The sequence below is a fragment of the Brassica rapa genome, chromosome A05 (genome assembly GCF_000309985.2).
Source record: "Brassica rapa cultivar Chiifu-401-42 chromosome A05, CAAS_Brap_v3.01, whole genome shotgun sequence".
NCBI classification, from domain to species: Eukaryota; Viridiplantae; Streptophyta; class Magnoliopsida; order Brassicales; family Brassicaceae; genus Brassica; species Brassica rapa.
The window spans coordinates 7079578-7101809 of NC_024799.2; the positions used below are offsets into that span (position 1 = coordinate 7079578).

General features: G+C 33.4%; 2 protein-coding genes across 8 annotated transcripts; both read left to right on the forward strand.

Moving 5' to 3' along the window:
* Positions 1 to 9: 9 nt before the first annotated feature.
* On the forward strand, positions 10 to 4880 carry LOC103867707 (B3 domain-containing protein At2g31720). Of its 7 annotated transcripts, none has more exons than XM_033291771.1 (4): positions 2750 to 3411; positions 3490 to 3606; positions 4355 to 4574; positions 4613 to 4880. In XM_033291771.1, exons 2-4 carry the CDS (start codon positions 3507 to 3509, stop codon positions 4713 to 4715), a joined length of 423 nt encoding a protein of 140 aa, XP_033147662.1. In that variant the 5' UTR covers positions 2750 to 3411; positions 3490 to 3506; the 3' UTR covers positions 4716 to 4880. The 7 variants fall into 7 exon arrangements, with proteins under 7 accessions (XP_033147660.1, XP_033147659.1, XP_033147658.1 ...); XM_033291772.1 differs by having other exon boundaries at positions 3504 to 3606; XM_033291769.1 differs by lacking the exon at positions 4613 to 4880 and having other exon boundaries at positions 10 to 3411; positions 3504 to 3606; positions 4355 to 4484.
* Positions 4881 to 15290: 10410 nt separating this feature from the next.
* LOC103867708 (phospholipase A1-Ialpha2, chloroplastic) lies at positions 15291 to 17743 on the forward strand. The gene is given in 2 exon segments (XM_009145807.3): positions 15291 to 16843; positions 16845 to 17743. Coding segments are annotated over 2 exon segments (1455 nt in total). The 5' UTR covers positions 15291 to 16114; the 3' UTR covers positions 17571 to 17743.
* The last annotated feature ends 4489 nt before the right edge of the window (positions 17744 to 22232 follow it).

The window sequence follows — 22232 nt, forward strand, 5'->3', positions numbered from 1 at the left end:
TCCTTTTGTTGCCTTGAGGTTGCCAAACACCATTATCTTGGTGAAACCGTTGCCATTACGGTTGTATGCCAGTTTCATGCGATTTACTCATTGTTCTTAATGATGAATATCAATAATAGAATCCCATGTGACATTAACAGGTTCGTCATCTTTGAAACGCTTCAGTAAGGGAGCAACAGGTATAGGCGTATGTTCCTTAAAAGTACTCTACAAACAGTGTCAACATGAATATTGTTAAAACTTCCATATTGATCATTAAAATCGCTGAAGACATGTTAAAATTTTAACAAAGACAGGACAACCTTTTTTGTGGTGACACATATCTCTGTGGAAGAACAAATACAGATTCCTGGTACATAATGACAGCATTGAAGGGTTTTACAGGAGAGGTGGCATCGTTTCTTGGCATTGATGTGAAAATTTCCTGCATCTAAACGGTATATAAATGTCTGATGTGATAAATTAAATTTTAAATCCAAAAGTAAAACATAAAATTGCAATAGATTATTGAATAAAAAATAAATAAATGTCAAATCACATCAACTAGTTTTGTTAATAGATTCATAATCTACATGATCATGTGATCTTTTTTTTTAATTTTTTTTAAGAACTAAAAACATAAATTCTTAATTAAAATATATAAATGTATTCTAATAATGTAACTAAAAAACTCAAAAGTTACGTATTGATTCAACCACTGGTTTAACAGGTAGTCGGGTTATGAGTTTTAACAGTTTTTTGTGGATTTTATCGGGTTTTTAAATAATGGTTTTTTTCTTAAAATCTAAATTGAATTATATATCGGGTCACTGGGTTTACCTGTTCGACCGCGGATCCGGGTCGGATTTCAAAACAACGGCTGTAAGCATCCAAAAGATGAGAAATTTAATTTTTTATTTTAAAGTCAATTTTAATCGTATTTTTAATTTCACCTTTTAAAAAAATATTTTCATTTTTTTTTCTTAAACCCTTGAAAATATAAATACAACACGGATTGGACATAGACTTTAAGAACTCAACTCAACTCTAATTTGAAAACTATATATTTTTTGTTAATGGGAAAAAATAACCAATAGGAGTAAAATATACATATTGATCTGAAAAGGAAACAGAGGTTGTTATTACATATTTCAGATTAACTTCACTAAACAAAAAATAACAGAATTGTTAGTAAGTATACAACGCCACCCAAATTAATTAATATGATTGGTTCTCCAAGAATCTCCTAAGATTAATTTAATTACGTTGAAAATTATATATTTTTGTTAGCGATAATCATATGGAAAAAGATGCAACTTGTAATAGATATGAGATTGTCTTCACCTAAACACAAAGGACAAAGGAAACTAGACTTTATATAAGTCCGCTTAGGAAAAGGTCTTCTTTAGTCTATCAAAATCACTATATAAGCAAAGCATTGCTACTACTTAAATCCTCCCTCTCTCATATTGTTGTTAATAATTATCTCAGAGAGATTGCCAAAAGAGAATCCTAGTTTAGTTTTCGATGAAGATGGTGACAGATGGTGATGATGATCAACGCTCCGAGGAGGGTTCCAGAGGTGAGAAGAGATGTCTTGAACTTCTGGCGACGTCGCTTGGCTCTTACGGTGAGGAAGAAACAAGAAGTGTACGAGTAAGAGAAGAAGAGGATAGTGTATCTACGGAGCTTGATGAATGCAAGAATCAACAAAACCCTACTACTTATCTTCATGATTATGCTTCTTCTTCTTCTTCTTCTTGGAGTTTGTCCTCCGTGGAGTCCAAGAAGCGTCGTGTAGTGTATCAAGAACCCATCAACGCAGAGCCTCTTAGGGAAGTTAAGCCTTCGGTCAGAGGAAAAAAGTCGGTCAAACCAGAGAGAGGGGTTACACCGGAATGGCTGGTTAATCTGATGATAACAGAAAAGGGAGTGGGCGCGAAGCTGGTGATTGATAAGATGATTCAGACGAGTGATGTCAACCCAAACCAAGGACGTCTCTTGATTCCTTTTAAGCAGATAGTGGAGATGGACTTCTTGAACGAGGCAGAGTTGCACCTCATAGATGAACATCAAAGAGATAATAGTAGTAACAAAGGTGTTGCTGTGATCGTGGTCGCATCGGATGGTAGAAAACGGAATGCTAAACTAAGGAGATGGAATATGAACTGTCCCAATTACTCCTTATGTTCTGGATGGAACCACGTCGTCCGCGAGAACAATCTCGAGGACAAGGTAGGGCAGATTTTTCGACTATGGTCATTCCACTCCCAAGATGGAACGAAGCTCTATCTTGCCTTCTTTCATCAGCCTCCAGCTTCGGATATGTCTCAAGCCATGCATGCAGCTTCATCTTCATCCATGGCTCTAGAAAGAGATTCAGGCCAATGCATACTCGACCTAAATGTACCATTTGTACAAGAGAGGCGTGATAGGAGGACTTCACTGGAATCAGTCACAGAGACGACGACGGTGGACCTCGTGCTCCGGCTGGGGCGGTCTGTGGACCTAAATATACCAATGGCCCCAGTGGGCACGGAGATGGCTCCTCTCGAAGCTGTACAAGATACCTCACTGGAATCAGTCACAGAGACGACGACGGTGGACCTCGTGCTCCGGCTGGGGCGGTCTGTGGACCTAAATATACCAATGGCCCCAGTGCGCACGGAGATGGCTCCTCTCGAAGCTGTACAAGAGACCTCACTGGAATCAGTCACAGAGACGACAACGACGGTGGACCTCGAGCTCAGGCTGTGATTTTGACCCGGGAAAAGGCGGGAATACTTTTGTTGACAAATTTATTAATCTTTGTGTTTGTTCACTGATATATTTAGGCAAGATAGTTTAGTTTCCAGTTTGATTCCAATTTTCTTTTTCGATTTTGGTTGAATTAAGATTTTTGTTTTTTTGGTTCAAGAGATATTAAAGTCTTTTTTTTTTTAACTATTAAAGTCTTTTTATGATCAAAAGAATATCAAAGTCTATATTTGTTTGTAAGCATAATATGTCAAGGAATATTTTTTTTAAATTTTTTAAATTTATTTTAGTATTAAAATACTAAAAGAGGTATCCATCTCCTTACCTGCATCTCATCTCTGTACCTTACACAAGTGTATGCAGGGGCGGAGGCAGAGAATGCTATTGTTGGGGGCAAAAATCCTCTCACCCTGAGGGCAGATACTCTCAAGAAGCGACGAAAAATCAGAGACAGCGTGTAGTCTGGACACCATGTTTTAGAAAACGGCAGGCCAGTTTTTTTTTGAATCGAACCGCATATAATAATTGGTTGAATGTACCGGTTTATTCCGGTTTGAAATGTGGTTTTAGCAATATACACTCACTCGAACAAACAAACAATAATCTAGACTTGCAAATTTTCATTGTACACCGAGATCTTGAGCGAGTCGAAGACCTTAACTCGGCAGATCAAAGGTAAGCTAATTTGTTGGAAACCATAGATTGCAGATTTTGTCTCGTCTTTGCGAATGATCCTGGTTTTGTTGATGTTAGATTGTTGGTGATAGAGCATGGGAGGAGGGGTTCTGCAGAAGTTCCTAGTCGCATCAATGTTCATGGGGATGCTTCCTATTGCGATATTATACTGTTTCAACAATGATTTGCTTCCTGGTGAGTTTGACTTTTGAACGAGATGATATTTGAAATTATTGGTGATGCATCTATATATAGATTAGGAGGATCAGTTGTTAGAATTTTCCAGGTTTGCACTTGTATCATTGTGATTCTGAGTTTTTCTCTGGATCTTTCATTACTAAATAACTGAGGTTTTTAGTTGCAAGACAAATTTTTTTAAAAAGAGTTGATGATTTTCTACAAACCAGAGGGCATTCTTTTGCTAATTGCCTAATCTAATCCATCTAGTTTTGTTTTCGCATTTACTATCAGTCTGTCCTACTACAACCTATGGTCCTTAGATCTAATACAAATTCTGATCATAAGCTTAGTCTTGTTGATTAGTAGGTTTTACACTTGATTCATGAGAATAGCTGCTTGTTAGGATCTGATAGCAGATTAGAGAATTCCGGTTGTAAAATCTTTTAGCAACTGCAAACTTAATTTATGATTTTAACTTAGGTTTTAGGTACATGAATTTGAGATTGCTACAAGAGGATATGTAGCAATGTTTGTAACCTTGATTCTTGTAACAAAGGCATTCTAGTCTTTAAAGCTTAGTTTTTTTTTTTGAACAAAAAACGCTTAGTTCATGTGATCAAATTTGATTATCTACTGCCACAAGCTGGTTTCCCAGCATTAGATTTGTAATTATGTTTGTTATAGAAATCGTTTAACTTGCAACCATTGGTGTCTGAGAGCTTCTACCACCTCTTACACTGCTCTGTTTAAATATCTCTGACAGGTTCAGCAACACTGTCTCCTCATTCTCTAACACTACTGAGTGGATTTCTTGCGGTGGTGTCAGTCAATGTAGTGATTGTGTTCTACATCTGTGTGGCGCTTAAGGAACCTGTAGATAAACACAAGCCAGACGCTTCTTTTGTCGCAGATGCCAAAGGTAGTGTGAAGAAATTGACATCAGGAGTCTCCCCAAGTACTGATCCGGCGCTTAAAAAACAAGAGTAAGAGCTAAGCAATTCCCATTTTTTTTGTTACAAGGAATAGTGCTAAGGTTGAATCAGAGAGACAGAGCTCAGGTTCTTGCAATGTATTGTTATAATTGTAGAAGTTCCTTTGTTCTGGTAGATCTTCCTTTGTTGTGACATTTGAGGGCTTTGGGGTTCGTTTGAGCAACAGAAACAGCAATGCTTATGTTGAACAGAGACAACAGCTATTGTTTTAGGGACACCATATGTCCATAGTTGCTGTTCCTTCATTGCAAAGATACTAAGTGAATTATCGGTGAAATCTGTTTAATTGTTTGATTTTGGCTTTAAGACACTTCGACGAAAGATATCTCCAAACATAGCAGTCAAAGCAACGTGGACATGATGGGAAGAAAAAGGCTCCAATGACATACATGGAAACGCTATTACCAAAGCTAATTATAATGTGCTGATTTGTAGATGCTTCCTGAGGCTCCTCAAAACAAAGCACAATTAAGGCTGGAATTGGCTGGGTATTTTAAAATATTGATGGATCCTGGAGAGGCAGCTAGATCATTAAAGGTTCAACATCCATTCAGCCTATTGAAATTCCCCTAGATGCATAGGGCATATACACTGTGAGAAGCAGTGAGTATCAAGTAACCTTCTGATGCGGAAGTATTATACACTTGACTCAACCAGCAAATCTCATTTCTAAGAGAGCAGAAAGCGGAGGCAAGAAACCATCACAATAATGTACATCAACAAACCATCAATAAAGGTTCATGTTCATAGCAAGAGTCGAGAGATGCTAAGGGTGAGGCAGAAATACTCTACTTCTCAAAATATATGGTCTCTTGGATTAATGTTGTGTAAATCTCTCCACTAATCCACTATATATTAAAAGAGAAGCATTACAACATATTTTTGTAGCCACATGTCATCACCACAATCATTCCTAGAATCCTTAGAAAAATATGTTGGTCCATGTAAATATATAATAAGCTTTTTATTAAACTAACCATAAATTAATCATAAATGTTCTTTATTGTTTCCTTAAATAAAAATCACGGAATTACCTAATGTGGCTAAAGTATATATGACAAATTAATGATTTTGAATAATAAAAGTTTGATAAAAATTAGTATATTCTCTATCATTTTTTTAAAAACTTTAACTTATTAAAATAAATTAAACAACTACATTAACTATATAATAAAAATTTAGATTTTTTCGTATATGTTATATTTTGAATTTTTAAAAACGAATATTCATGACTAAAGTTATTAAAAATCTCACATAGAAATTTTTGTGATCCATGATTTAAAATTTATGTTATAACAAGATATAAATGATTATGAAATTACATAAATAGGAAGTCTCATTTAATAAATATTATATATATGTATATTAATAGTTTTAAAAAATAAATTATATACCATATAAAATACATAAGTATTTTAATTTCGAATTTGTTTTGAATTTTTTTGATAAACATTTTGAACAATTATTGACAACTTAATATTTAGATTTTAAACTTTGCATTGAATGTTTTTAAAATTATAAATTATTAAAACTATTAAAAATCCCACAAATTTTGTACTGTTATCATTGATTTAAATTTTTTTATAAATAAATACAAATGATCAAAAATAATATGAGTACAAAATTTTTTTTAACAGATGTCAATATTAAAAAAGTACTATATATCTATGTTAATATCATTTAAACTTAATTTTATGCCATATAAAATAGAAAAAAATGTTTAGCTGGATTAATAAAATCTATTTAAGCATTTGTACCAATTTAATTATATACGTAATAGTTACTAAATTTTTAATTATTCAATATATATTTATTATTTTATAATATGTAAAAAATATATAATACTTGAAAATAATTTATATATAATATCCATTCCGCGTAAGGCGCGGATCTTAACCTAGTGTTATACTACTTGCTAAACTATTATATACATCTCTGAAAACTTTAGTATCATTATATTCTTGATGGCGGGAAAGTTCATGTGTCTGTAACCAATCTAAGTGTAGAACTACACTTCATAATCATTTACTAAATTCTACAAAAATCTGTAAAATAAAATACTGTAACTCTCTCTCTGTTACTTTTGACTCAAGACGTGCAAGCTGCAAATGCAAAATTGTCCGTTTATACAAATTAAGCTACAACAATTTTTAGTTTACACCTCATATGTGTATTTCACTAATTTAGGATCTAAGTATATATACATTCCTGATTCACCCGTTAGTATAACCAGATTGATTGATTTTGAATCTTGTTAGTAATAACTTTTGTTTAAATCTTAAAATTATAACTAGATTTTGATCTACGCGCCCGTGCGAATGTATTTTTTTTTTAAAATATGATACTATTTGTTTTTATGTCACTATTTAGGGTTGGACAAAAAACTCAAATTCGAAGATCGAACCGATCTCAATCCGAATAAGTAATACCAAATTCGAACCGAAATTGATTAAATATCCGAATTATTCAAAATTTTGGTATTTGAAGAACTGAAACCTAATCCGATCCAAAAATACGCGTGCTTATATAATAGCTCGTTTGACACCTTTTTGACTTACTCGATCAGGTGTGAGGAGTTTATATGCAGGGCTCTTTTCTCTCGTCAACCGTTTCTTACGTTTGTTGAAATTATCGAACAATGAATATGATTTTTAAAACACTCCGACCATTTACAGCTAATAAGCATTCTATACCAGTTTATTCGGTATATGGGTTTTCATTCTGTATGTTGGCCGTTATATTTGTTTTTCAAAAGTTCAACACTTTATTTATTAGTCATGCAATCATCACAAAATATTTCTCCATGCTCTAGTCTTATATACACGGTACCACACACATCACTTTTCGATAGATCACTTATCCCTCCACTATCTTATATATTAAAACAGAAGTCACAACATTGATTCATGTGTGATTTTTTTTTAAAATAGACCCTTACTAGAAATCAATTATCATTCATTTATTACTAATAATATGGATTAATAATATATCATTCCTAATATAATATCAACTCCTAAAAACCTGGATTGGTTAACAAACTCACATTGATTCATGTTTGATATTTTTATTTAGATCATCATTTAAATTTTTATTAAATGTATTTCCTTAATGCTAATATATAATCTTTTAACTACTTAAATCATAATATAATTTGATATCTTTTAATTTAAAATATAAATATAAATATATATATTTTTAAATGTGTTGAAAAACATTATAAAAATATCTTAATTATCAAAAATTGTATATAAATATTTTCACTAATTTTGTAATTAGTAATGAAATTAATATTATTATACATTAATATATATATATTCAGTTATCTTTTATAAATGAAAAAAATTATATCAAATTTTACTATTTTATAGTTATATCTATTATTTTAAAATAAAACATTGTATTTAACTAAATATGATAAAATTATTTTAAACTGATAAATTAATATATTTTATTTTCACTAACATTAAAAATTTATGCTAGAAATAGAATATGTTGGTAGAACGGGTTAACATTAGTAAATTAGATAATTCATGTATAAAATTAACTTATCTTAAACTTTTATATATATATATATAGTTATTATCTTAAATGAATAAACTTAAAAATATTGATAAAAGAAATCTAGCGCTTTGAATTACGGATCAGGATCATAATAATTGAATAAAAATTAATTTTAAAATATATATAATAAAAATACCAAAAATATGTGATGATTTGAAATAATCAATTAACTTACAGCATAAAAATTATCAAATTGTTATATCTAAAATAATTATATAAATATATTCTAATTATGTAAAATATATATATACATGAAAATTAATACCCGCACGGTTGTGCGGGTCCAAATCTAGTTTTTGTTAAAATACATTTAACTCTAAAATTGTTTCTATGTATGATCAAAAAGATAAATATAGGTCAATCATAGGTACACAAATCATTTTTTAAAAACTTTCAACATATACCACTTAAATTTTCTACATCTATATGATTGTATTTTCTATATAAATATATATCTAACATAGTAAACACCCATGTTCGGACCTACGCTAGGCGCTAGTCGGGCGGTAACCCCGGACCTAACGAGTTACCGAAAAATCGGGAAGTACTCGAGGATTACGCAAGGCCTAGTTTTAAATACAATTTAATATATTTATAATATATTTAGCTAATTTTAAATATGATGATATAAGTTCTTAGACATAATTATATAATTTTTTATACAATTTTAAACAGTATCTTTTTGATTCGTAAATGGTTGGGTTTGATAGCTTAATTATTTAGTAATGAATAATTACACAAAATCTGTCAATAATGAGTAAAAAGCAATCAACCGTGTTTTACCTTACACTCACGGAAAAAAAAACTTAGGCGGTCAACGCAGGATTAGGCGGAAATTAGGCGGTTAACGCGAAAATTAGACGGTCTTACGCGGGTCAACGCCTGGCTATACCGATTTGAGCATAATCGCTGCAGTCAACCTCCGAACAGCGCCTAGGCGGCTAGGCAGCCGCGTTTTCGAACAGGGTAAACACTAACATATATTCTGCTTTGGTTATTTAGTTATTGACAGAAAGTAATTAAAGCATATAATAAGTTGTCTCCGTAATAGCAACGTTGTTTCTTAATCGTATGCATCCATACTATGGAAATAATAAAAACCCAACAAACCAAAAAGTCCCAATAAAAACGATAAACCGAACTAGTTCTTGGAAACAACCTAGAAGAAGCCCCTAATGATGCCTTAATCAATATAATATCAGTTTGAAAACCGATCTATTAAGATGCTACATGCTCATACACAGTACATATGACCAGGCCCGACCCTGAATTGCCGTGAAATATAATAGACCGCAAGCAAAAAAAAATATTATTGGCTTTACTAGATAATAGTAAATAAAACTTTCATAAAAAATGGTTGATAATTTACATATTTTAAAATTGGCTGGAAGCATATGCTTGTATAGCTTGTAGTCAGGGAAGCAAATGTGATTTGTAATATCATTCTGACTTGTTGTCGTTTTGTCTTACAATTAAGGATAACTGTTGCATGGTGGAACTACAATGAATAAAGTAAGGTTATTGGAGATTTACAAGAAAACTGATATATTTATAATGATAAAAGGTTTGTTATTGAATTGCATATAAAAATGTTATAAGATGATGAAAATACAGACTTTATAACATCGATAACGACTGTGAAAACTAAAAACCGAGAAAATGATACTGAAAAGTATATTTGTGGACGGTGGGGTTTAGAGAAACTCAAGACCCCGAAAAATGGTAGAAAAGTCTCCAGGAGACTTTAAACCAAAATCGGCAACTATAGCAGTGCTAGGACATTTAAACCAAACTACCGAAGCTTTTTCCTCGAACTCCAGTTCACTACTCTAACCAACAGAAAATTTGAAACTACAACACAAACCCCAGGCTATTCTAATGGCTATTTAACATTGATGGACTCAAGGTCATAACGAGATTATCATTGAAAGTGATTGCAAGAAGGCAATTGATATCATTAATAATAAGAGTCTCCATTTTGCAATGTATAATTGGACACGTGAAATCAGAGGGTGGGCGCATAAATTTCAAGAAATCATGTTCCAATGGATCAAACGAGAAGGAAACAAACCTGCTGATAGACTTGCAAAAACCCTACTGCCTAATATGGCTTCATTTTGCTTTCATTTTTATGTCCCAAATTTACTCACTAATCTTCTTCATGATTATGGTCTTTCACGCTTAACATAAATGGAAATTGATGTTATAAAAAAAAGAACCAGTATCACAAAAGAGTCAAAAAAACAGCCAACCAAAGAAGAGAGTTTGGCTGTTGATAAAGTTATATTGTAATATATTTCAATTTGATTTTGTCGGTATAAAATTATTTTAGGGGAAAGAATTTAGATAGCAAAAAAAAGGTAGTATAATAAAATATTATACAAAAAAAAAATCTATAATTAAATGGTAATATCGTGGTGGCAAGAAGAGAAATTAAGAAAAAGTGCAAACCCATCAGTCATAGGTTCGGTTTTTGTGAGAAACTAGTAGAGATAGTAAACATGTTTATCCGTCCTGTCCCATCGAGATTGTACTTTCCCCTAGGTATTGAATTGTTGCTGCTTTCCAGTATTCCTTGGATATATTCTACATATCTCCCAATGTCTTCTCAATCTATTTGTTCTATGCGAATGAGAATACCATGCATACTCATAATTTGCAATGATTTCATACAGTTTTAATATATCCACTAGGTTTATCAACCACTTTGATATCGACCCACACGTCTGAATTTTGTCTATTCTCCCTATCTTGTGAACTGTATTCATCCTCATCAAACTCATCTTCTTCCAATTCATCATCGACATCCGGTATCTCATCTTGGATTTTCATCTTCTTCTGCGACTGACTAGAGGAGTCCTTGTTCTTTTGCGACTAAGTAGACAAGCCCTGAGTCGATGGCTTTCTTCTCCCTTCACGAATCACAGATTTCATAGGAACATACTTCTTATGACTACATGCCTGTGCGGACGAGGCACTACCACCATCTAAAGTGGATTGGAACATGGGTTTCCGCGAGGCTGTTCCAAAACTGGGTTGTTTGAGAGCCTTGCTTGTTTGGGTTGGTGGAGTGATTTCAACATCAGAATATTCTTTAGAATCGACAAGACTGATGAGCGTCTTTTTCTTCCTTGCGTCTTTCCATCATTAACATCATCAGCGACCTGATCAGCAACCTCAACAGCTGCAGCTAGTTTAGCAAAGATTTGTTGAGTCCCGAAGTCAAAAGTAGCTGGTGCCGAGTAGTTAGTATCCAAAGTGAACTAATCTTTTGAGTCGCTTCTTGATCCCATGGTCTCTAAAGTTTTGGTTAGGTTTTTGTTTTCGATAAGTCTAAGCTAAGTTATGGTTTCGTAACCTAAGCTAATTAGTAAGATTTTTAAAATTTATTAATCTGTTAATTAAGTTTTGTTAAAAATTGATACTTCAAATTTTAAACTTGCTTGAGGACAAGCAGCATAAACATTCTCAAACGACAAGCATCAAGATTCAAAAATAAAGCCTAATCTAAACATCAAACAACATATCTTGGATGATTTTTCACAAGCTTGGTGGTCTTAACTCGCTCAACAACATAAGACAAAACATAAGACACACACTGTTTTTTCACAAGCAATGTAAACAAGTAGAAAACAAGACAAGACACACACATGCAATCAAACCAATTTACTTGTATTAACTTCGAATCGAATTCACCCGCCAAGCTTATGAACCGTCATCCTTCATTTCTTACGATGATTTTTCACAAGCTTGGCAGGCATCCGTGCAGGTGTCACAGGTCCTCCTGAAAGGCTGCTCTCTCCCCTAGCGGCTTGAATTCGCAACACTAGTCAACACACGTAAACAATATGAGACAGAACACAAGTCATGTCTTAATTTCGCAGTAGATGTTGCCGTATAGCTTATGAACAATCACCCTTCATTCCTTAGAATGATTTTTCATCACCTATGCACCCAAAATCCACTAAACCATTCAGCACAAGACAATAAGACACAGTCACAATTTCAAACAACAAGTAACTAAATATCAAGCTAACTGAGACACAGACAATTGCAACTAAACATCATACTAACCTGAAAATGAAGAGTTTTGTACTTGTTCAGTGAAGAGGAGAAGAAGATGAACCAGTCCGCCTCCTTCTTCACCATCACTCCATCACCTCGAGACAGAACACAAACAAAGACAACACGACAAACATCAACATATCAGAGACCGAACACAACAAGCATCAACATATCAGAGACAAAACATTTGATATTAATCCAGTCTTAACACTTAAACAATATCAGAGACAAACAAATTAGTTCATGATATTTCCGTTCAAGCAATCGCAATAAGCTTATCTTAATAAGGAACAAAAACAACACACATGCAAAAGCATAAAATCGCTAAACTAGATAAGTACCTCCAGATCTTGTTGGTCTTATTACAAGGATCTAACAGATCTCTTTACTTATTCAGCTAACAACCTCAAAAATATATAATAGTTAGAGCAGAGATTTTAAGTCTAAATAAACTTCAAATTTTTGTCTGGAATACATAACTCTGTACATGCATGTCCGATCTGTGAAGTTTAGAAGCTCATGAGGAAGAATAGAAGACACATCGAAGAAGAAAAATCGACTATATTGGATCTTTGTTGGTTTAGCTCCTCTGCTGCAGCTCGAAGACGAAGTGGTGACCAGAAGCACTGTCGCCTGTCAGACATCGAACCGCCGTCGTCGGAGCTCCATTTTTTTCCACGGTGGAAATCACATCCACATTGCCTTTCACTCTCTCTCTATTGTTGTTTTTAGGTAAAGAAGGAAATGAACTGACTAGAACATGCGGGATCTGGAGAAACCTGTGGATGACTGTGGGCTTTCCCGCTTTAGGCCCGGTATCGCACAATCCTCTCCCTCTAGACCCGCTATTTTGCGGGTCATGAAATCGCAGGTCCATACCCGCCATGCAATAAACTTTTACGGCCAGGTTCGCGGTCCAGTCCATCGATTGCCATCTCTAGAAACAAGATTGCCATTTACTTAGCCATGTAACATAAGACCATGTTTCGACCTTTTATAGTTACAAGATTGGACTATTTGTCAATATCAATCCTCTAAAAATTATGTGGATCCCAGTCTAAACACCCAATATAATTAAAAAAAATCAATTAATAGTTGAAATAACTAAACTACTTCAATCTCCAAATTTTACTCTATATTCATTTTTAATTAATAAACTCTAAACAATAAACCGTAAATCCAAATCAAATATAAAAGAAAACAATGTTTTTTAGAATTTTTGTGTACTATTTTTAAACAAGAATATGATCTAGTGCTGTTATTAAGTATTTCTCAGTATATGACATGGTAATCTAGTATAAGCTTTTAACTTCTAAACAAAAACTTGGTATATGCTTTGGATAAAAGTTTGTTTGAACCACGCATTCGGATGGTACAAAGCGTTCTGTAGATCTTTAAAAGACCCAAATTCGAATTCGTTGCTAATCTAGATAAACACATCATGTGGTCATATGGACTTTCACATTCTCTCTCCGAAGAAAGGGATCAGAAAAATTTACAGTTAGACATACTTTATTTCTACCATATATCACTCTAACATACTTTCTCCATGTCAAGTACTTTCTTATGTGCTATTGTCTTATTTACCCTTGAAACTAGAAATCAATTAGTTACATTTTTCTTTTATTTATCTTTATCGTGAACCAACTACTCTTTTTCTCTTATCTCAATATCTAAAAATCAAGTAGTTATCTTTTTCTCTTCCAGTTTGACGATTTCTTCTTCATTCTCACCGCCGGAGAATAAAAATCATGGTGACTCCACGCTGTATTCTTCTACAAGTAAAGATCAGACAAATCTTAACTACGTTACCTTATTTTATAGATTGATCTAGACCCCTTTCCTTTTTTTTGTTATAGTGAAATAGCAAAAGCCGTCGTCTCCTCCAATTCGACGGAAACACAATCCGCCGTCAATTTTTCACCGGTATTAATTTCAACTGCCGTTAATTTCTCAAAAACCACAACGAATGGTATGACCTATCTTCTCTGATTATTCGTTGATAATCTCCTCAACCCGTGATTAAAGCGTTAGTTGACACCTAAATCTTCCTATGTGTTGCAAAAACCTCCAACAGAAAGTCACCTCTTCACATTCTCCTATCCACGATTACCCAATCACGTCTCCCCCAACCATGCCTCGACCAGCCACTACTTTCCCAACCACATTTCACACAGCCACAGTTCACCCACACGCTAGACGCCTACTCTGGTTTCAACCCCTTCACCCAACCACATGTTTTCTGTCCACACTACCATCAACCATACTTCATCCCACCACGATTCACCAGACCACCTTCCAACGCACCAAGCTCCACCAGCCAAAATAAGACCAATCCAGCCTTACCACACGTTTCATGAACAATGTTTTTCCACAACAAGGAAAGATATACACATTTATGTCTTCTCTTTTTAGTAGATTTGTACTTGCTTTAACATTAGTCATCCGATTTGTTTTTACATCCTTTAATCTAACGGTCCAAAAAAAATCTCACTGTTGAATAAATCCACCAATTAATTGTAACAGAAAGAGACAAACTATTATTTACTTTTTGTGTAACCAGATTTTAAGTCTCGCTATAACTAGTTTGCGATAAGGGCAATTACAGAAGAGAAAAAACAAAAGCAAGTCAACAAGTACCCCTCAAGTGTAAAGTGTGTAAATATGTTAAAGGCCCAAGACAAAGTAAACTTAAAATCCCACTGCTTTTTTCTAAGGGTCTGACTGGTTCAAACGCAGCGGTTGCGGTTGCGGTTGCGGGAATTTGTGGATGCGGGCGGTTGCGGTTTCTAGCGGTTTTAACAGATTTGTACGACTGGTATTGCGGTTAAAAATTGGTGCGTTTGCGGGTAACTTATGAATGGTTAACTACCAAATGCGGTAACAATCAAATAATAAATTAACAATATTTACATTTAATATAATTATAAAAATATTAAAAATCATAAAATTATAATAAATATAAAATTTATATTTAGAAAGTTATAATTTTAATTTTTGAAAATTTATTGAAATTGTTTTTATTATAAAATTTTATAATATTAATTAAAATATAATAGATATATTTTAATATTTTCATAATTTCAATTTTAATTTTTTTATTAAATATTTTTACTTTTGTATATATATTGTTTAAAAAAAAAAAAAAATTTTATCCTCCCGCAACCGCCCGCAACCGCAAACGCTAGCTTGAGCCAGCTTTTGAATTTATGAGATTTGGAGCGGTTTGAAGCGGTTTAGAGCGATTTGAGTGATTGTTGCAAACCGCCGACAACCGCTACCAACTGCAAAAGCTGCGTTTGCGGGTGGTAGCGGGAAGACCAGTCGCCCCCTAAGTTTGTTTGAACAGGAAATAAGACTTAATTACCCCCTTCAGTTATTTTCAGCCGAATAAGAAGTTTCGGAAATCTTTTATCAATTTTTTTTCCGTTCCCACCTAAATCAGTTGACTACGTTACTTTATATCTAATCGGCACTCCAACTGTATATAATCTGAATTGTAATTGGTTTTCTAAAATTATACGTATACGAGGTTGGTAACTTTTGTGTTGATAACTTGGGATATTATATACTTCATAATTACTTTATTTCTCCTTATTTTACTCAATTTTGCAGTCACACACACATATGGTAACGCGTATAAACGACTGAACTAGGGAGAATCAAGAACTACAAGACGAAATTATAGAATTGAATACTAGAAGGCCGACCACATAAAATATTCTTATTTGTCACAAAACGATCGTAATTCGAATACTTTAAGCTAATTTTCTCAGTCAAATACACGCCAAAACATGTGAAACTCTCTACCAGTGATCGCTATAAGTAAGCCTGCACATACTTTTGTCTCTCTTGACACTAACCTGAAACTCTCTCTCTCTCTCTCTATAAGCTGTCTTCTAAAAATGGCGGCTAGATCTCTTGTCCAAAACCCTAATTTGAAACAAGTTCCACTTCCAAGATCAGACAAAAATCTAGAACACACTGTCTCTCTTCCTTATCTTGTCTCTCTCCACAATTCCAACACGCACACCTCCAGAAGACTTGTAGTTTCTTCTTCTACTTCTTCAGTATTAGCACCACACATTCCAACTTCTCGAGTTGTTTCTCCTCCTATATCTCGTGCTCAGGCACCGTGCTCCAGCGCAGAAGCGACTGTACCATTGTCTCGGGTTTGGAGAGAGATACAAGGATGTAACAACTGGCAAGATCTTATCGAACCTTTAAATCCTCTTCTCCAAAAAGAGATCACTCGCTACGGAAACTTAGTTTCCACTTGTTACAAAGCCTTTGATCTAAACCCTACTTCTAAACGTTACTTGAACTGCAAGTATGGCAAAAATACCTTGCTTAGAGAAACGGGAATCGACAAACCTGAGGAGTACCAAGTCACCAAATACATCTACGCAACGCCGGACATAAACATCAACATCCGTCCGATCCAGAACGAGGCCAATAAGGGAGCACGTTGGGTAGGTTACGTTGCAGTTTCATCTGATGACTCGGTAAAACGTTTAGGGAGGAGAGACGTCGTGGTTACCTTTCGTGGAACGGTGACTAACCCTGAATGGTTAACGAACTTCATGAGCTCTTTGGCTCCGGCTAGGCTCCATCCTCATAACACGCGGCCTGATGTGACATGTGAAGGTCGAGTCCGGGTTCTTGAGTTTATACACATCCGATGAGAGTGACAGCAGATTCGGACTAGAGAGCTGTAGACAACAGCTTCTGACCGAAATTTCAAGATTGATGAATAAGTACAAAGGAGAAGATATGAGTATCACACTCGCTGGACATAGCATGGGAAGCTCATTAGCTCATCTTCTTGCTTACGACATTGCGGAGCTCGGTTTAAACAAGAAGATAGGCGAGAGAGATATTCCCGTGACTGTGTTCTCTTTTGCCGGTCCTAGGGTTGGTAACTTGAAGTTCAAGAAACGTTGCGAGGAGCTAGGAGTGAAGGTTTTGAGGATCACTAACGTTAATGATCCGATCACAAAACTTCCTGGCTTTTTATTTAATGAGAATTTTAGGGTTTTAGGTGGTTTTTATGAGCTTCCATGGAGTTGTTCATGTTATGCTCATGTTGGGGTCGAACTAACACTAAATTTTTTTAATGTTCAAAACATGTCTTGCGTTCATGATCTCCAGACTTATATCGATCTTATTAATTGTCGGAGAATAAGCTCGAGATCAGCCGAGACCGATGGGGAAAAGAGCAGTGAAAATGTTGGCTTGAAATATTTGAAGCAAAAGGGTGAGAAGCTGATGTTCTTGAAGGGACAACGAATGATGCATTGGAGCAACTTCGTAAATCTACTTTCTTCTGTCTCTTATCATATGTTGTATTGTAAATTGTAATATATTCTAGGACTAAATGTTCCGATCTTTTTTTTTTAAGATTGAACAAATAGTTATTAGTTTATCTGTACAAAGTATATAAATGCTATTTTACTAATGGTTGTAAGAATCTCCTTAGATACTAAGAAATTGTAGGCTGTCTTTTTATTTTAGCAGTTATCTTTATGCATATAGCTAACTTGCACTTCTTCTATTTCACAAAAACTAAAAGTCATTTTAAACTTATTGTTAAGTTACAGAAATTTCTTTAGATCACAAAATGTCTAGACTGTTTTATGTTTGTTTTTTGCATTAACGTTAACAGATAACTAAATTGTACTCTTCTTCAATTACATAAAAAGTCTTTTAAAGTTGTTTTCTGTTAATAAAAAACAAAAGAGAATGTCGTTTTACATTTTTGCAGTATAGCCTTTCAATCATTATTATTATTTTCTCATTTATCAAAAAATCAATTTAGCATTTAATATTTAATACATTTAATAAGAGGTATATTTAATAATTATAAATTTAAATATTAAAATTTTCTTTAACTCAGATTATCAGTGTTATTCTTTGTGAAAATGTAGCATTATTAATTCTAAATATACAAATGTTTTTCTAGTTATCGTTATTGTTTCAAAGTTTCAAACGAAAATGGAGACAAATATTTATTTTGTGAATCTAACATATATGTGCAGTTACAATTTTCAGAACAGTGTGTATTTTAAATATAAAATATATGAACAAGTAATCATAAAATAAATTAGTTAATTTTGTTTTGATTGTCTCACTTTCTCTTCCTTCGTTTGCCTCGAGAGAGATGGCATATGACTTGACCAATCTTTTCCATTTTATCTTTGACGACACCGGTGTCTCACTTCTCCAAAATTATTTTGGTTATAATTTCTCAATAAATCTGTTACTGCCTGTAGTTTTTTTTCGCACATCGTCCTTTAACATAATTATATTTTTTTCATGCAAACTAGTTTTAATTAACTAGGCGACAAAAATTGACTAAATTATGTTTGTTGCAATGTGTGAATGACATATTTAATTTAAGTCGGTCATTTCACTTTATCCTCCTTAAGACACAATTATATGTTTTTGGTTAATTATTCTTAATTATATGTTTCATGCAAATAAGAATTGACTAATTAAAGTTTCCATCTAGTTGAAATTATACCATCTAATTTATATTTTAAGATGACTATATTATATAGTCTCCTCTTGTTCTTCCACATCCCGGTAACTTAGGTCAAATTTTGGCCAACGTTAGGGAATGTTCGCCTTCAGTTTCTTATGTGAAAACATAGGTTATATATTATTTTTATATATTGTGGTTTTTTTTTTTTTTTTTTGAAACACTATATATTGTGGTTAAATGATTCAAAGTAGATGATTTCTAAGAAAATAAATATGTGTGTAGCTAGTTCCGACAGAAGTCGTTAAAGTGAAACCATGAACCGAAGGTATCTATCTGGCTTCCTGCGAAAGAAAGCATTTTAGTCTAAAACAGCTTTACTGGATTCTAAATGGTGATGGGAAATGATACTTATCATTTAAGGGTAAATCTTAACAAAGCAACGGTAAAAGATGTTTGATCAATATATGCTAAAAGCAGTGGTGGTCCAGTCATTTACTTTTTTTTTTTTTTTTTTGTAAATGTCCAGTCATTTACTTTGATGATAGAAGAGGTACCACGTTAAAACATAAAGTAAATTAATACATCACTGATTGATTAACATGTTTTACCGCCTGAAATTGATAACTATACAAAAACTGGTGATTAAAAACATGTACCGATAGCTTTTAATTTTTTTTTATCCTTAGTGCATGCTAGGAGATGGGTTTCGTTCTTTTTACGAGAGCTATTTATTTTTTATTTTTTATTTTGTTCAAATTACGAGAGCTATTTATATTGAGATCAGTTGAAGATCAAGAATTCAAGATGATCCAAAAAGTTAAAAAATAAAGAATTTAATGATTTTAAAAAATACAAGATTATCTAAAAAAATTAGGTTTTATCCATCTTTCTAATTACCTAATTAATTAACTTCTTCTAACGATCAAACACGTTTTCTTCTTACTATTACAATCAGTGGAATTATAGTTCAACAGTTGTATCTTTATAACAATCAGATAAAACCAAATACTTTTAGTTTTTACTATTGTCATTTTTCTACTGATGTATATAGAATTTTATGCGATTTCCTCCTCTGTCTATCGTCTAGGTATGACGCATAAATTCTAAAATGGGAACTTGACCAATATATGTTAACTACTAAAAAGGAAACGTCGTACCATGCATTGTATATAGGATTCCTAAGGGCAACCACAATGGTGGGATTGTGTTTCTAGTCCCTTAGGATTTTTAATTAATTATTTATCTTAAGGGATCTATGCTAAGGGACTAAGTGGATTAATAGTGGGACTTTGATTGTCCCTTAGTTTATTATTTAATAATTTTTTTTATTTGAATAAGTGATAACATATGTAAACAAGTTTAAATGAAACTTATATGATAGAAGTTTAACATTAAAATTGAAATATTAAGAAAATTACAAAAATTTTTTAAAAAAAACAAAATCATAATTTAGAAAAACTAACAAACATTTATTCCAATACAAATAGAAACTTATAAACTATATGTTATTTGGATTAGATCCTCCGTCTCGGAGTATTCAGTGTCTGAATTGTTTCCAAAATTATTCTCCAACTGTGATGGTTGGCTATAGCTGTAGCGCCCCACAAAGCAAGATTCAGACGATAGCAAAAACATAACTAAACTACATCACAAAACAAAACGAGCAGGATCTTTTCCGACAACCACAAGAGACACAAACTATTTAGTTAATATCAAACTGTAAATATAGCAATCACTCAACCTATTTTGTTACAGGATCTCATCTCGAACCACAAAAGTTTTAAATGGAGGCTATTTTTAAGCTACGAATCACGCATATAAACTAAAGAAAACAATCACGCCGACGGAGACTCCAGAATCAAGCATATAATCTAAAGAAAACAATCTCAACCTACAAGGATACAAATCATACAATCGAACCATGTAAAGCAATAAACTTTATTCTATTGCAAACCCTAGAATCTATCCATTTCATCTAGGAGTTGAAGACCGTACCTTGCCAAGATTGGGACGATTCGCCGAGGATTTGGAGAGGAAAGAAGCTTGCGTACAGGACCGGAATCGAACGGCAGTGGTTTGAGATTTCGAAGCTGCGACCTCTCGATTGGAAGCTGCGACCTTTCGATTTGCAAAAACACGCCGACGGAGACTCCGGTTGAAGAGAGAAGACGCAGGTGGAGTGAGGAGATCAGGTACTCGCTTTCGTTTGGAAAGGATCGACCTTCGAATCGATGCTTCACTTCGTCGCCATCGAGCTCTCCTTTTTCGAATTTTGATTTCAATTTCCCAAAATGCGAATGACCCGAAACGACCGTCCCTTCTTCGTTTTCATCGCCTAATACCGTGATGCCACGTCTCCTACGGGACGACCCAGAGTGTCCCTTACTTACGGCCCGTCCCACCCATTTTAATTTCTTTTAGAATTATTTTCGATCCAATAAAGATTAAGGGACGGCCCAAGGCACGCCCGATGCAGATGCCCTAAGGGCAACATTATCGGTAAGGGTTATTAATTTTCTTTTTCTTTTTTTGTCCGATTAAAAAAATAGAAACGAACCAATCGCGGACCGCCACATATCAGTGAGACCCGCAAACAGTACAAGGACCAAACCAAAACACCTCTTATTTAGCAGATTTCTCCTCTCGGTTTTGGTGTTTTTGTAGATCCCTTCTCCTTAAGGATCAAACTTTGTGCTCCGATAATGTTGCCCTAAGTTTGATATTTGATAAAAAAGTGAACGTCCCCTAAAACATATGAAGCGTTGGACCGAAGGTTGCCTCTCTTTTTAATTCAGCAATCTTGGGTTTATCATATATTTAAAAACTAATAACAAATGTAAATACTATGGTGCATAATTTTTTCCCTATTATTTAAAAGCTAGTACTAAATAATTAGTAATTATTTATAAGCAAATATCCAAAATACCATTTTAAATTTTATCATAAAGTAGCATCCAAGATATAATACCAACATAGCATTTACTAAATAATAAAATGACTAAATTATTATAAATCCTAAACCTTACCCTAACCTCATCCGGTTACAAAATAAACTCTAATCACTAAACACTAAATCAATATATTATATAAAAGTCTTTTTGACATTTAATAAATGTAATTTTGTATTTTTTTTGTTGGCTAAATTTTAAACAAAAATTGTCTTAAAACTATTTAAAGATATTCTCTTTATTTATTACTAATAACTAAAAGCGTACAAGTGTAAAAGTAACATAGTATATTTATATAATATATAAATTAAGTATAAAATATATTTTAATATTATAAATCCAATAGTATAAATATATAATAAAAGTGATTAATACAATTGACGAGTCAAAACAATTAATAAAATGACAAATAAACTACAACGTTGTATTATGAAACAAAATTAATATGGTAAATATTAAAATATATAGAACCAATCATATATAACAAATACATATTTATATAGAAGTTTAACTAAACGCTCGTGCGGGCACAAATCAAACTCTAGCTTTGAAAAGTAATGAACATCCTACTATATAATAGCAACTAAATTG